Genomic DNA, 12,697 nt, shown 5'->3' with positions numbered 1-12,697 from the left:
GTTTTTGCTGAAATCCAATATTGTATGAGGAGCAGCAGTGACCCCTTTTAACATATCAGCCATTTCAAACGTTTTGAAAAATGGAGCAGGGCAGTTAACAGGGAACAATAGACTATATTGAATGATATAAGGTATACAAATAATGAGACATTCTAGCAATCACCAGGTTGGGTCTTGGTTCAATTACTTACCAATGACAACAGTTGCGCATCCCCTTTAAGCCTGGCTGCTTACACGTGCAGTTTTTTTCCCTCTTGCAGTCGTCAGGTATCCATTACTACCATTCTCACTGACTCATGAGTTTTGCAGATTGGTTTATGGAGCTGTAAAATCAACTGAAACCATGTTTAGAAATCAAACCCTCCACTGCAGAGAGCGAGCGGGAGAGAGAGCGAGCGGGTACCAGGAACAGCGGGAGCTAAATTTCGTAATAAGAGATTTTTTTTCTCTCCCATCGTTCCAAAATGGAGAACGTCTTCAATTTAGAATTTTGCTGTGAAGCCAGATCAGTTTCCACTTCTAAAGAGGATAAATTATATATCTAATGAAGAAAGCAGGGAGTACTGGGATAATTCAGCAATAATGGCTGCTGAATAGTGAGTGCAGCTCTGGAGTATAATACAGGATATAACTCAGGATCAGTACAGGATAAGTAATGTAATGTATGCACACAGTGACTGCACCAGCAGAATAGTGAGTGCAGCTCTGGGGTATAATACAGGATGTAACTCAGGATCAGTACAGGATAAGTAATGTAATGTATGTACACAGTGACTGCACTAGCAGAATAGTGAATGCAGCTCTGGAGTATAATACAGGATGTAACAGGATCAGTACAGGATCAGTAATGTAATGTACCGTATTTTTTGCTTTGTAAGGCGCTCCGGATTATAAGACGCACCCCAAATTTTGAGAAGAAAAATAGGAAAAAAAAACATTTTTTAATAAATTGGTGGGGCTTCTTATAATCCATGCGTCTTATTGCTTACCAGGGGTTGTGGCTGCGGTGGATCAGGGTCCCAGGGTTGTTGCTGGAGGCAGGAGTGGAACATTGCTGCAGGCTGGGATGATGGGGTCTGCAAGGGGGCTCCGGTGCTGCGGGGGTGTCTCCGGTGCTGCAGGGGTTCTGGCGACATTTTGTGAAAGGCCAGAGCCCCCGGCAGAATAGTGAGTGCAGCTCTGGGGTATAATACAGGATGTAACTCAGGATCAGTACCGGATAAGTAATGTATGTACACAGTGACTGCACCAGCAGAATAGTGAGTGCAGCTCTGGAGTATAATAAAGGATGTAACTCAGGATCAGTACAGGATAAGTAATGTAATGTATGTACACAGTGACTGCACCAGCAGAATAGTGAGTGCAGCTTTGGAGTATAATACAGGATGTAACTCAGGATCAGTACAGGATAAGTAATGTATTGTATGTACACAGTGACTGCACCAGCAGAGTAATGAGTGCAGCTCTGGAGTATAATACAGGATGTAACTCAGGATCAGTACAGGATAAGTAATGTATTGTATGTACACAGTGACTGCACCCGCAGATTAGTGAGTGCAGCTCTGGAGTATAATACAGGATGTAACTCGGGATCAGTACAGGATAAGTAATGTAATGTATGTACACAGTGACTGCACCAGCAGAATAGTGAGTGCAGCTCTGCAGTTCCTCTGTGTATATGTGTATTTAGCTGCAGCCAGTGATACTTTCCTTATTGGTCATCATTTTTGGTCTTGTACGTGACTTAGATCTGGAGATTTGTTTCTTTTTTCCCTCCCACGCTCAATACCAGCTTCAGCTTCCTTTGCCATTACTAACCTCAAGGGTTCACCATATCCGCCCATCTCAGAGACCGTTATCTGGGTACAATTGCTCCCAGCAGCAGGAAGTGCGAGCGATCACCGTCAAATCTTGTGATCCGATCTGTAGTTGGATTTTTTTTTTCTAGTCATGTGAATGTCATAAGGACAAATGCATTATGGAAATGCACTTTTCTGTCAGTGCCATTAACCCTTTTGTAACAGATTTTTCTATTTAAGCAGAAATATTTATGTAGATTTTCTTTTCTTCACTATTTTTTGAAGATCTGTAGTTGCTGTCGTTATAATGGAAGGCGTTATATACCCTTTACTTATCACAGGTGAAGTTTTGCTACATTTGCTTCCATTCCAGAAATTCCTGTTTGAGCTTTACAATATGGAGTGCAGGTTATACATGTACCTGTGCTGAGACAGCAGAGATTTGTGTTGATTAGATTTGTTGGTTCACCTGATGAGGTAGATTTATTGAGCATATGGTTATGATGGGACAGCTCGGACCAGAGGAGTGGGTGCAGAGATGCTGCGGAGCAGTGACTGTGTGCTGTGAGTCTGTGTACGGACATTCACCTTTGGTTCATCAGTCGTGCGTGATGTCAAGGAGTTTGGTGTTGTGGAGCAGAGTGTGAGGACAGCACCTAGGAACAGCAGAACCAGATTGCCGGACAGGTAGGTTGTTGTAACGCAGCCAAGTGTGCCAACAACATTGCCGGATTGGCATCTTGTTGTAGAACAGAAAATTGTGTGCCCAGCCCCAGGAATAGCGGAGCTGGATGGGTGGGCAGGCATCTTGTTGTAGCACAGCCAATTGTGCACCCAGGAACAGCAGAGCAGGAGTGGTGAACTGGCATCTTGTAGCAGAGCCAATTGAGTACCTAGGAACTACAATGCTGGATCAATAGACAGGCGTTTTGTAGAAGAGCCAATTGTGTGCCCAGCCCCAGGGACAGCAGAGTCGGATTGGTGGACAGACATCTTGTATCTCAGCCAATTGTGCACCCAGGAACAACAGTCCGATTGGTGGACTGGCATCTTGTTGTAGCACAGCCAATTGTGCACCCAGGAACAGCAGAGTCGGATTGGTGGACTGGCATCTCGTTGTAGCACTGCCAATTGTGCACCCAGGAACAGCAGAGTCGGATTGGTGGACTGGCATCTTGTTGTAGCACAGCCAATTGTGCACCCAGGAACAGCAGAATCGGATTGGTGGACTGGCATCTTGTAGCACAGCCAATTGTGCACCCAGGAACAGCAGAGTCGGATTGGTGGACTGGCATCTTGTAGCACAGCCAATTGACCCTTATCATGATTAAGGGTGCTTGGTCACCAGAAACGCTTTGATATCGCATTTTATCCTTTGTAATTGCTGATGTTTTTATCCTCCACTGAATATATTTTCAAGTGAATAAAGAAAGAGAAGTTTTTTTCACTACCTCGTTGAGCTGGATTCCTTATTTCTTTTTTGATTTTCTACGCCCTGACACAGCGGTTCCGTGCTCCGAGTCTCCAAGGATGTCGACCATGGTGAGCTGGACTTTGTTCGATATTATCTCGTTGTAGCACAGCCAATTGTGCACCCAGGAACAGCAGAGTCGGATTGGTGGACTGGCATCTTGTTGTAGCACAGCCAATTGTGCACCCAGGAACAGCAGAGTCGGATTGGTGGACTGGCATCTTGTTGTAGCACTGCCAATTGTGCACCCAGGAACAGCAGAGTCGGATTGGTGGACTGGCATCTTGTTGTAGCACAGCCAATTGTGCACCCAGGAACAGCAGAGTCGGATTGGTGGACAGGCATCTTGTTGTAGCATTGCCAATTGTGCACCCAGGAACAGCAGAGTCGGATTGGTGGACTGGCATCTTGTTGTAGCACAGCCAATTGTGCACCCAGGAACAGCAGAGTCGGATTGGTGGACAGGCATCTTGTTGTAGCATTGCCAATTGTGCACCCAGGAACAGCAGAGTCGGATTGGTGGATAGGCATCTTGTTGTAGCACTGCCAGTTATGCACCCAGGAACAGCAGAGTCGGATTGGTGGACTGGCATCTTGTTGTAGCACAGCCAATTGTGCACCCAGGAACAGCAGAGTCGGAATGGTGGATAGGCATCTTGTTGTAGCACAGCCAATTGTGCACCCAGGAACAGCAGAGTCGGAATGGTGGACAGGCATCTTGTTGTAGCACAGCCAATTGTGCACCCAGGAACAGCAGAGTCGGAATGGTGGACAGGCATCTTGTTGTAGCACTGCCAGTTGTGCACCCAGGAACAGCAGAGTCGGATTGGTGGACTGGCATCTTGTTGTAGCACAGCCAATTGTGCACCCAGGAACAGCAGAGTCGGATTGGTGGATAGGCATCTTGTTGTAGCACAGCCAATTGTGCACCCAGGAACAGCAGAGTCGGAATGGTGGACAGGCATCTTGTTGTAGCACTGCCAATTGTGCACCCAGGAACAGCAGAATCGGATTGGTGGATAGGCATCTTGTTGTAGCATTGCCAGTTGTGCACCCAGGAACAGCAGAGTTGGATTGGTGGACTGGCATCTTGTTGTAGCACAGCCAGTTGTGCACCCAGGAACAGCAGATTCAGATTGGTGGATAGGCATCTTGTTGCAGCACAGCCAGTTGTGCACCCAGGAACAGCAGATTCAGATTGGTGGACTGGCATCTTGTTGTAGCACTGCCAATTGTGCACCCAGGAACAGCAGAGTCGGATTGGTGGACTGGCATCTTGTTGTAGCACAGCCAATTGTGCACCCAGGAACAGCAGAGTCGGATTGGTGGATAGGCATCTTGTTGTAGCACAGCCAATTGTGCACCCAGGAACAGCAGAGTCGGAATGGTGGACAGGCATCTTGTTGTAGCACTGCCAATTGTGCACCCAGGAACAGCAGAGTCGGATTGGTGGACTGGCATCTTGTTGTAGCACAGCCAATTGTGCACCCAGGAACAGCAGAGTCGGATTGGTGGATAGGCATCTTGTTGTAGCACTGCCAGTTGTGCACCCAGGAACAGCAGAGTCGGATTGGTGGACTGGCATCTTGTTGTAGCACAGCCAATTGTGCACCCAGGAACAGCAGAGTCGGATTGGTGGATAGGCATCTTGTTGTAGCACTGCCAATTGTGCACCCAGGGACAGCAGAGTCGGATTGGTGGATAGGCATCTTGTTGTAGCACAGCTAGTTCTGCACCCAGGAACAGCAGAGTCGGATTGGTGGACTGGCATCTTGTTGTAGCACAGCCAATTGTGCACCCAGGAACAGCAGAGTCGGATTGGTGGATAGGGATCTTGTTGTAGCACAGCCAGTTGTGCACCCAGGAACAGCAGAGTCGGATTGGTGGACTGGCTTCTTGTAGCACAGCCAATTGTGCACCCAGGAACAGCAGAGTCGGATTGGTGGACTGGCATCTTGTAGCACAGCCAATTGTGCACCCAGGAAAAGCAGAGTCGGCTTGGTGGACTGGCATCTTGTTGTAGCACTGCCAATTGTGCACACAGGAACAGCAGAGTCGGATTGGTGGACTGGCATCTTGTTGTAGCACTGCCAATTGTGCACCCAGGAACAGCAGAGTCGGATTGGTGGACTGGCATCTTGTTGTAGCACTGCCAATTGTGCACCCAGGGACAGCAGAGTCGGATTGGTGGACTGGCATCTTGTTGTAGCACAGCCAATTGTGCACCCAGGAACAGCAGAGTCGGATTGGTGGACTGGCATCTTGTTGTAGCACTGCCAATTGTGCACACAGGGACAGCAGAGTCGGATTGGTGGACTGGCATCTTGTTGTAGCACAGCCAATTGTGCACCCAGGAACAGCAGAGTCGGATTGGTGGACTGGCATCTTGTTGTAGCACAGCCAATTGTGCACCCAGGAACAGCAGAGTCGGATTGGTGGACTGGCATCTTGTAGCACAGCCAATTGTGCACCCAGGAACAGCAGAGTCGGATTGGTGGACTGGCATCTTGTTGTAGCACAGCCAATTGTGCACCCAGGAACAGCAGAGTCGGATTGGTGGATAGTCATCTTGTTGTAGCACAGCCAATTGTGCACCCAGGAACAGCAGAGTCGGAATGGTGGACAGGCATCTTGTTGTAGCACTGCCAATTGTGCACCCAGGAACAGCAGAGTCGGATTGGTGGATAGGCATCTTGTTGTAGCACTGCCAATTGTGCACCCAGGAACAGCAGAGTCGGATTGGTGGACTGGCATCTTGTTGTAGCACAGCCAATTGTGCACCCAGGAACAGCAGAGTCGGATTGGTGGATAGGCATCTTGTTGTAGCACTGCCAGTTGTGCACCCAGGAACAGCAGAGTCGGATTGGTGGATAGGCATCTTGTTGTAGCACAGCCAATTGAGACACACACACAGTTGACAAGCCCGAGTAGAGAGAGTCGAGCAGAGAGGAGACGGGCGGTGCGGCTCCGAAGCCAATACATGAGTAACACTGAGGTTTATGTGGACTGCATAGAGTTGTGACAAACCTTCAGGAGTGTGACATCAGTATGTTTTTGGCCTTTGATCGTAATTAGAAACCACTTCAGTCAACTGACAGCAAGCAGAGGTCTTGACGTACAGTACAGACCAAAAGTTTGGACACACCTTCTCATTTAAAGATTTTTCTGTATTTTCATGACTATGAAAATTGTACATTCACACTGAAGGCATCAAACTATGAATTAACACGTGGAATTATATACTTAACAAGAAAGTGTGAAACAACTGAAAATATGTCTTATATTCTAGGTTCTTCAAAGTAGCTGCCTTTTGCTTTGATGACTGCTTTGCACACTCTTGGCATTCTCTTGATGAGCTTCAAGAGGTAGTCACCGGAAATGGTCTTCCAACAATCTTGAAGGAGTTCCCAGAGATGCTTAGCACTTGTTGGCCCTTTTGCCTTCACTCTGCGGTCCAGCTCACCCAAAACCATCTCGATTGGGTTCAGGTCTGGTGACTGTGGAGACCAGGTCATCTGGCGTAGCACCCCATCACTCTCCTTCTTGGTCAAATAGCCATTACACAGCCTGGAGGTGTGTTTGGGGTCATTTTCCTGTTGAAAAATAAATGATGGTCCAACTAAACGCAAACCGGATGGAATAGCATGCTGCTGCAAGATGCTGTGGTAGCCATGCTGGCTCAGTATATCTTCAATTTTGAATAAATCCCCAACAGTGTCACGAGCAAAGCACCCCCACACATCACACCTCCTCCTCCATGCTTCACGGTGGTAACCAGGCATGTAGAGTTCATTGGTTCACATTTTCTGCGTCGCACAAAGACACGGTGGTTGAAACCAAAGATCTCAAATTTGGACTCATCAGACCAAAGCACAGATTTCCACTGGTCTAATGCCCATTTCTTGTGTTTAGCCCAAACAAGTCTCTTCTGCTTGTTGCCTGTCCTTAGCAGTGGTTTCCTAGCAGCTATTTTACCATGAAGGCCTGCTGCACAAAGTCTCCTCTTAACAGTTGTAGAGATGTGTCTGCTGCTAGAACTGTGTGGCATTGACCTGGTCTCTAATCTGAGCTGCTGTTAACCTGTGATTTCTGAGGCTGGTGACTCAGATAAGCTTATCCTCAGAAGCAGAGGTGACTCTTGGTCTTCCTTTCCTGGGACGGTCCTCATGTGAGCAAGTTTCTTTGTAGCGCTTGATGGTTTTTGCCACTGCACTTGGGGACACTTTCAAAGTTTGCCCAATTTTTCGGACTGACTGACCTTCATTTCTTAAAGTAATGATGGCCACTCGTTTTTCTTTACTTGGCTGCTTTTTTCTTGCCATAATACAAATTCTAACAGTCTATTCAGTAGGACTATCAGCTGTGTATCCACCAGACTTCTGCACAACAGAACTGATGGTCCCAACCCCATTTATAAGGCAAGAAATTCCACTTATTAAACCTGACAGGGCACACCTGTGAATTGAAAACCATTTCCGGTGACTATCTCTAGAAGCTCATCAAGAGAATGCCAAGAGTGTGCAAAGCAGTCATCAAAGCAAAAGGTGGCTACTTTGAAGAACCTAGAATATAAGACATAATTTCAGTTGTTTCACACTTTTTTGTTAAGTATATAATTCCACTTGTGCTAATTCATAGTTTTGATGCCTTCGGTGTGAATTTACAATTTTCATAGTCATGAAAATACAGAAAAATCTTTAAATGAAAAGGTGTGTCCAAACTTTTGGTCTGTACTGTAATTGAAATTGAAACTTTGTATTATGAAGCTTTAGACCTTTATGTCGATTGGGGTTTTCTCACAGATCTGTTACTGATACATTGCACCAAAAAAAGTCCTATCCACTGCTTTTCTAAGAGGATTAGTGTCCTTCTGCTAATATCCGCTCCCGTTCTATCATCTTTTATCCATTTGATCCGGCTCCTTACAATAAATATACATCCGTCGAACAATGTACAGATGTAATAAAGCCGCGGCTTCATCCTCGCAAGGAGCTGAATTTACTTTCCAGAATCCATTTATTTTATTATGTCACAGAAGGAAATGAAGTGGGGGAGGGGATCTTTGCGGCAGAAGATCCGCACCATGGGAAACTGGGTCCGCGGTGAACCATTGAGCGCCACTTCGGTGATCTCCTGGTGGAGTAAAGTCTCTGGGCCTTCTGTTTCCCACCCCTCCAATGCCCTCAGGTGTAAACTCCTAAAAATATCCCATATATTACAGTCCTGTCAGCGAGCCGACCCCTACTGGAGTAATCCAGTCCAGATGGAGTGATGTCATCATCACTGGCCTTTCTCAGAGGAACGGACTTGCTGCCAAAATAAGAGACTAGCGGCAGTCATTAATCACTTCTGTTCAGGAGCATTTTGCTCATTAAATGGTTTTTCGGGTTAATTTTCTTTGGTAGAAAAGGATCTTCACCTAATCTTACAAGGAAGGTCCACATTTTTTTTTTTTTTTTTTTTTTTTTTTTAATTAAAAATTCAGTTTTGCTGATGCAATGCTGAATAGATATGCAGTTACATGATAAATTTAGCTGGCCTGTAGCCAACACTAGAGGGGGCTCGTGAGCTGACCGCATACAGGTTTATCATTGGGTTTTATGGGTAAGCTGTATGCGGTGAGCTCCCTCTAGTGTTGTTTGCAGGTATTCAATATCTTTTTTTCTTTGTTGATAGAATAAAGGGGTCTATCTGTAGCAGAAAACCAATTTGATACTTTTTAAAGGTGGGATTCTTCATTTAGACATATAGGTGTATGCACAAAAAAGGTCAAAGTGATGTAATCTGGATCCTTATACCACTTACTGTAGTCTTTAGGGTAAGTTATTGAGCTAAAAATTTACTTTACGGGAACGGGGCAAGTCCTGAGTGCCATACTAATCTCTGATGTCTGCGATATGCCACCCCCACAAACCTTCTGATTGTAGCACACATTATAAAGCCTGAACAGCACTGCTCCAGACACACTGCAGTACCGAGCATGCCCACTACACAGCATACAGATCTGTGCTGTTTCGGCTATGTACACCATGTACAGCCGATCGGTTGAGGTGGACAGATATTGATAATTTAATCTAAGGGAAGAGACAGATGAGGTTTAACAATGATAAATGTAAGGTTATACACATGGGAAGAAGGAATCAATATCACCATTACACACTGAACGGGAAACCACTGGGTAAATCTGACAGGGAGAAGGACTTGGGGATCCTAGTTAATGATAAACTTACCTGGAGCAGCCAGTGACAGGCAGCAGCTGCCAAGGCAAACAGGATCATGGGGTGCATTAAAAGAGGTCTGGATACACATGATGAGAGCATTATACTGCCTCTGTACAAATCCCTAGTTAGACCGCACATGGAGTACTGTGTCCAGTTTTGGGCACCGGTGCTCAGGAAGGATATAATGGAACTAGAGAGAGTACAAAGGAGGGCAACAAAATTAATAAAGGGGATGGGAGAACTACAATACCTAGATAGATTAGCGAAATTAGGATTATTTAGTCTAGAAAAAAGACGACTGAGGGGCGATCTAATAACCATGTATAAGTATATAAGGGGACAATACAAATATCTCGCTGAGGATCTGTTTATACCAAGGAAGGTGACGGGCACAAGGGGGCATTCTTTGCGTCTGGAGGAGAGAAGGTTTTTCCACCAACATAGAAGAGGATTCTTTACTGTTAGGGCAGTGAGAATCTGGAATTGCTTGCCTGAGGAGGTTGTGATGGCGAACTCAGTCGAGGGGTTCAAGAGAGGCCTGGATGTCTTCCTGGAGCAGAACAATATTGTATCATACAATTATTAGGTTCTGTAGAAGGACGTAAATCTGGGTATGTATTATGATGGAATATAGGCTGAACTGGATGGACAAATGTCTTTTTTCGGCCTTACTAACGATGTTACTATGTTACTATGTTAGATGGCCGCTTGACTTGGACGAGGATCGCAGTGCAATGCATGGACTGACCGGCGGCTCCTCCGACATGAGCTTGACCATTTCATAGAAATACATCAAGCTGTCATGCTCAGGTCGGGAGAGCCGACTGGCCAGTCCAAGCATTGCATTGCGATCCTCGTCAGTCATACAGCCATCTTCCCTTTTTGGGGTGAGGTATCCGTATCAAAGTAGTGGACTACTTCCTTTTAAGGGGACGAGATTAAACTATTTCGACTGAATTTATTATGTTACCATTTGTCGAAGATTTCAGCTCTGTAAGGCAAAAAAAATTGTAAATGCAGCTTTGGAGTATTTAAGGCTTAAAATTTGGAGTAATTCAAGACAAGAAAATTGCTAATGCCAGAAAATTGGTATTTCGACTTTTCAGACCCCTTCACCCCACCCCCCCAGCTGATCTCAGGTGTTTTAAAGGGGCAAGATGATCTGATCCCCCTTCATCATTTACCAAACGAATACCCTAACAATATGATGTTTTCTCATCTACCTAATTTTTAGTTTTTTAAAAACTTTGTGCTCCAGAGCCGCATTCACAATCTCCAGGCTTCTCACACTGGTAATTTGCCTTCTGAAAATTGCTGTTTGTGGAGGTAATTTGCCTTCTGAAAATTGCTGTTTGTGGATGACTTTTCTCATGTGTTTTTTTTTTTTTTTTTAGATCTTGTGAGTATTTCCACCACCACTTAGTCATGTAGCTAAATATTCCCTATTAAACAAATAAAGCATCAGATAACCTTTAACCAAAACAAATAGGGGGTCATTCCCCTCCTCGTCCCTCTGATAAACCTTCCTGGGAGCCGTGCCGGTCCCGCTTTTCCTGCAGCGCTGATCCTGAGAGCTGTGGTGGCAGCGGGCTCAATCTCGGGTAAATATTTGTCCTGGCAGCTGGGTTCAGGCAGATAAGAGGCTTGTTCCACGTAGGTTGTGCTGCTTCTCTATCGGCCTCGTGACCTCAGATCCTGCTCCAGGTCCCGCACATTCAGGATCCGGCTCGTTCTCAGACGTCTGGTGCCTCATTAACCAGCGGTGGCCGATTATCGCGCACTTCAACACATCAGCATCTCGTGTCCCCGAAGACTTGTTACAGTGCATCCCAGGCTTCTCACAGGACTGGCACACTGTAGCAAATCTTCAGCTTTTTCAGCCTGTTCTGCTCGTCGGCTCACCGAAGTTAAAGACATATAGTAGAGCGGTTTTGTGAGTTGTCGCCCAGCTTTCCGCAAACCCCGAATGTCATAAATTAATGGATGAGCATTTTACTCCATGTTCCGTGTTTTCTTGTAGGTTACACCTTCTTTATTATCAGTAGTCATGTTTTATCTTTTAATTTATTTTAGTGGGCTACGCAAAAAATCAAGCCATCCACCAGAGTTCTGGGCATTACTTGTGTTTTTTGGACTCGGTGAGTACCGTAATTAATAACTTCTGTTTTGTTTTTGTTTTTTTTTATTTTTTTTATTTACTTCTCATCTGGATCCTCGCACCCGGTGTATAACATCCGGCACCATTGAATCCAGAATATAATATCAGGCCCCTCACCCCCGGTGTATAACATCTCCCCTCCTCCTCCCCACCATTATGTATGCCTTTACCAACATGTGACAGAACGGCTGGTGGTCCGGAGCGGTCCTGTAATAGGAGCCACCGGTGTCACTAGTCCATTTGACATTTCTTCCTCCTAAATCGTCCTCCATCACCTGTGAGTGATATTATTGAGAAGTGGAAGGAACCGCAGCAACTTAGCCACAAAGTGGTGACCTCGTAATGTTACAGAGTGGGGGGCAGAAAAGTCCCCAAAGCTCCTAGATCTCTTCTGGTATTGACATCAGCACAATCACTGCACCCCCACCATGAGCTTCATGGCCAAGCAGCTTCATGCAGCCTTACATCACCAAACTCAATGCCGAGCGTCGGATGGAGTGGTGTAAAGCCGCCACCACTGGACTCTGAAGGGAACGTGTTGTGTGCAGTGATTGATCACACTTCTCTGGTAGCTGATGGATGAGTGGGTTTGGTGAATACCAGGATAAGGTTACCCGCCTGCCTTGTGCCCGCTGTACAGTTTGGTGTGGAGGATAATACTATGGGCTGTTATGAGGGGTCTCCGACGACCTCTTAGTTCTAAAGAAAAGAAATCTTGGTTTTTCAGCATAAGTAGTTGTGGACAACTTTAGCTTCCATCTTTGTGGGAACAGATTGGGGAGGCCCTTTTCTGATGTCCATACAAACATGGTGATATGACCGGCTGCCCAGAGCCCGGACCCCAACCCCATCCAAATTGTGAGCCCGTCCTCTCCCCAATATCTGGATCTGACTTCACAAATGATGAAGGGGCAAACATTCCCACAGATGCCTCAAATAACTTATAGAAAGTCTTCCCAGAAGAGCGGGAGATGTTATAGCTTCAGAGGGGCCGACTCCATATTATTGTCCATGGATGAAGGTCGGGTGGTGATAAAAGCTCCTTTAG

General features: G+C 45.9%; 1 protein-coding gene across 8 annotated transcripts in view; it reads left to right on the top strand.

Annotated features, from left to right (window-relative positions):
• Window positions 1-12,697, top strand: part of B3GNTL1 (UDP-GlcNAc:betaGal beta-1,3-N-acetylglucosaminyltransferase like 1) — a 292,250-nt gene that overhangs the window by 28,051 nt on the left and 251,502 nt on the right. For 5 of the 8 annotated variants that reach the window (XR_011318300.1, XM_069750606.1, XM_069750603.1 and 2 more), the window contains one exon: window positions 11,565-11,629. The exons of the other annotated variants lie outside the window; for them this stretch is intronic. Coding sequence is in view for 3 of the 5 variants with exons in the window: in XM_069750606.1 (XP_069606707.1) it covers window positions 11,565-11,629 (65 nt within the window). In the remaining 2 variants the exon portion in view is untranslated. The remainder of the gene's footprint in view (window positions 1-11,564; window positions 11,630-12,697) is intronic. 8 annotated transcript variants of the gene reach the window in all.

Source organism: Ranitomeya imitator, chromosome 2 (assembly GCF_032444005.1).
Source record: "Ranitomeya imitator isolate aRanImi1 chromosome 2, aRanImi1.pri, whole genome shotgun sequence".
In the NCBI taxonomy this organism is placed as follows: Eukaryota; Metazoa; Chordata; class Amphibia; order Anura; family Dendrobatidae; genus Ranitomeya; species Ranitomeya imitator.
The sequence above is the reverse complement of the archived record's forward strand: the minus strand, read 5'-3'. Positions and strand labels throughout refer to the sequence as shown.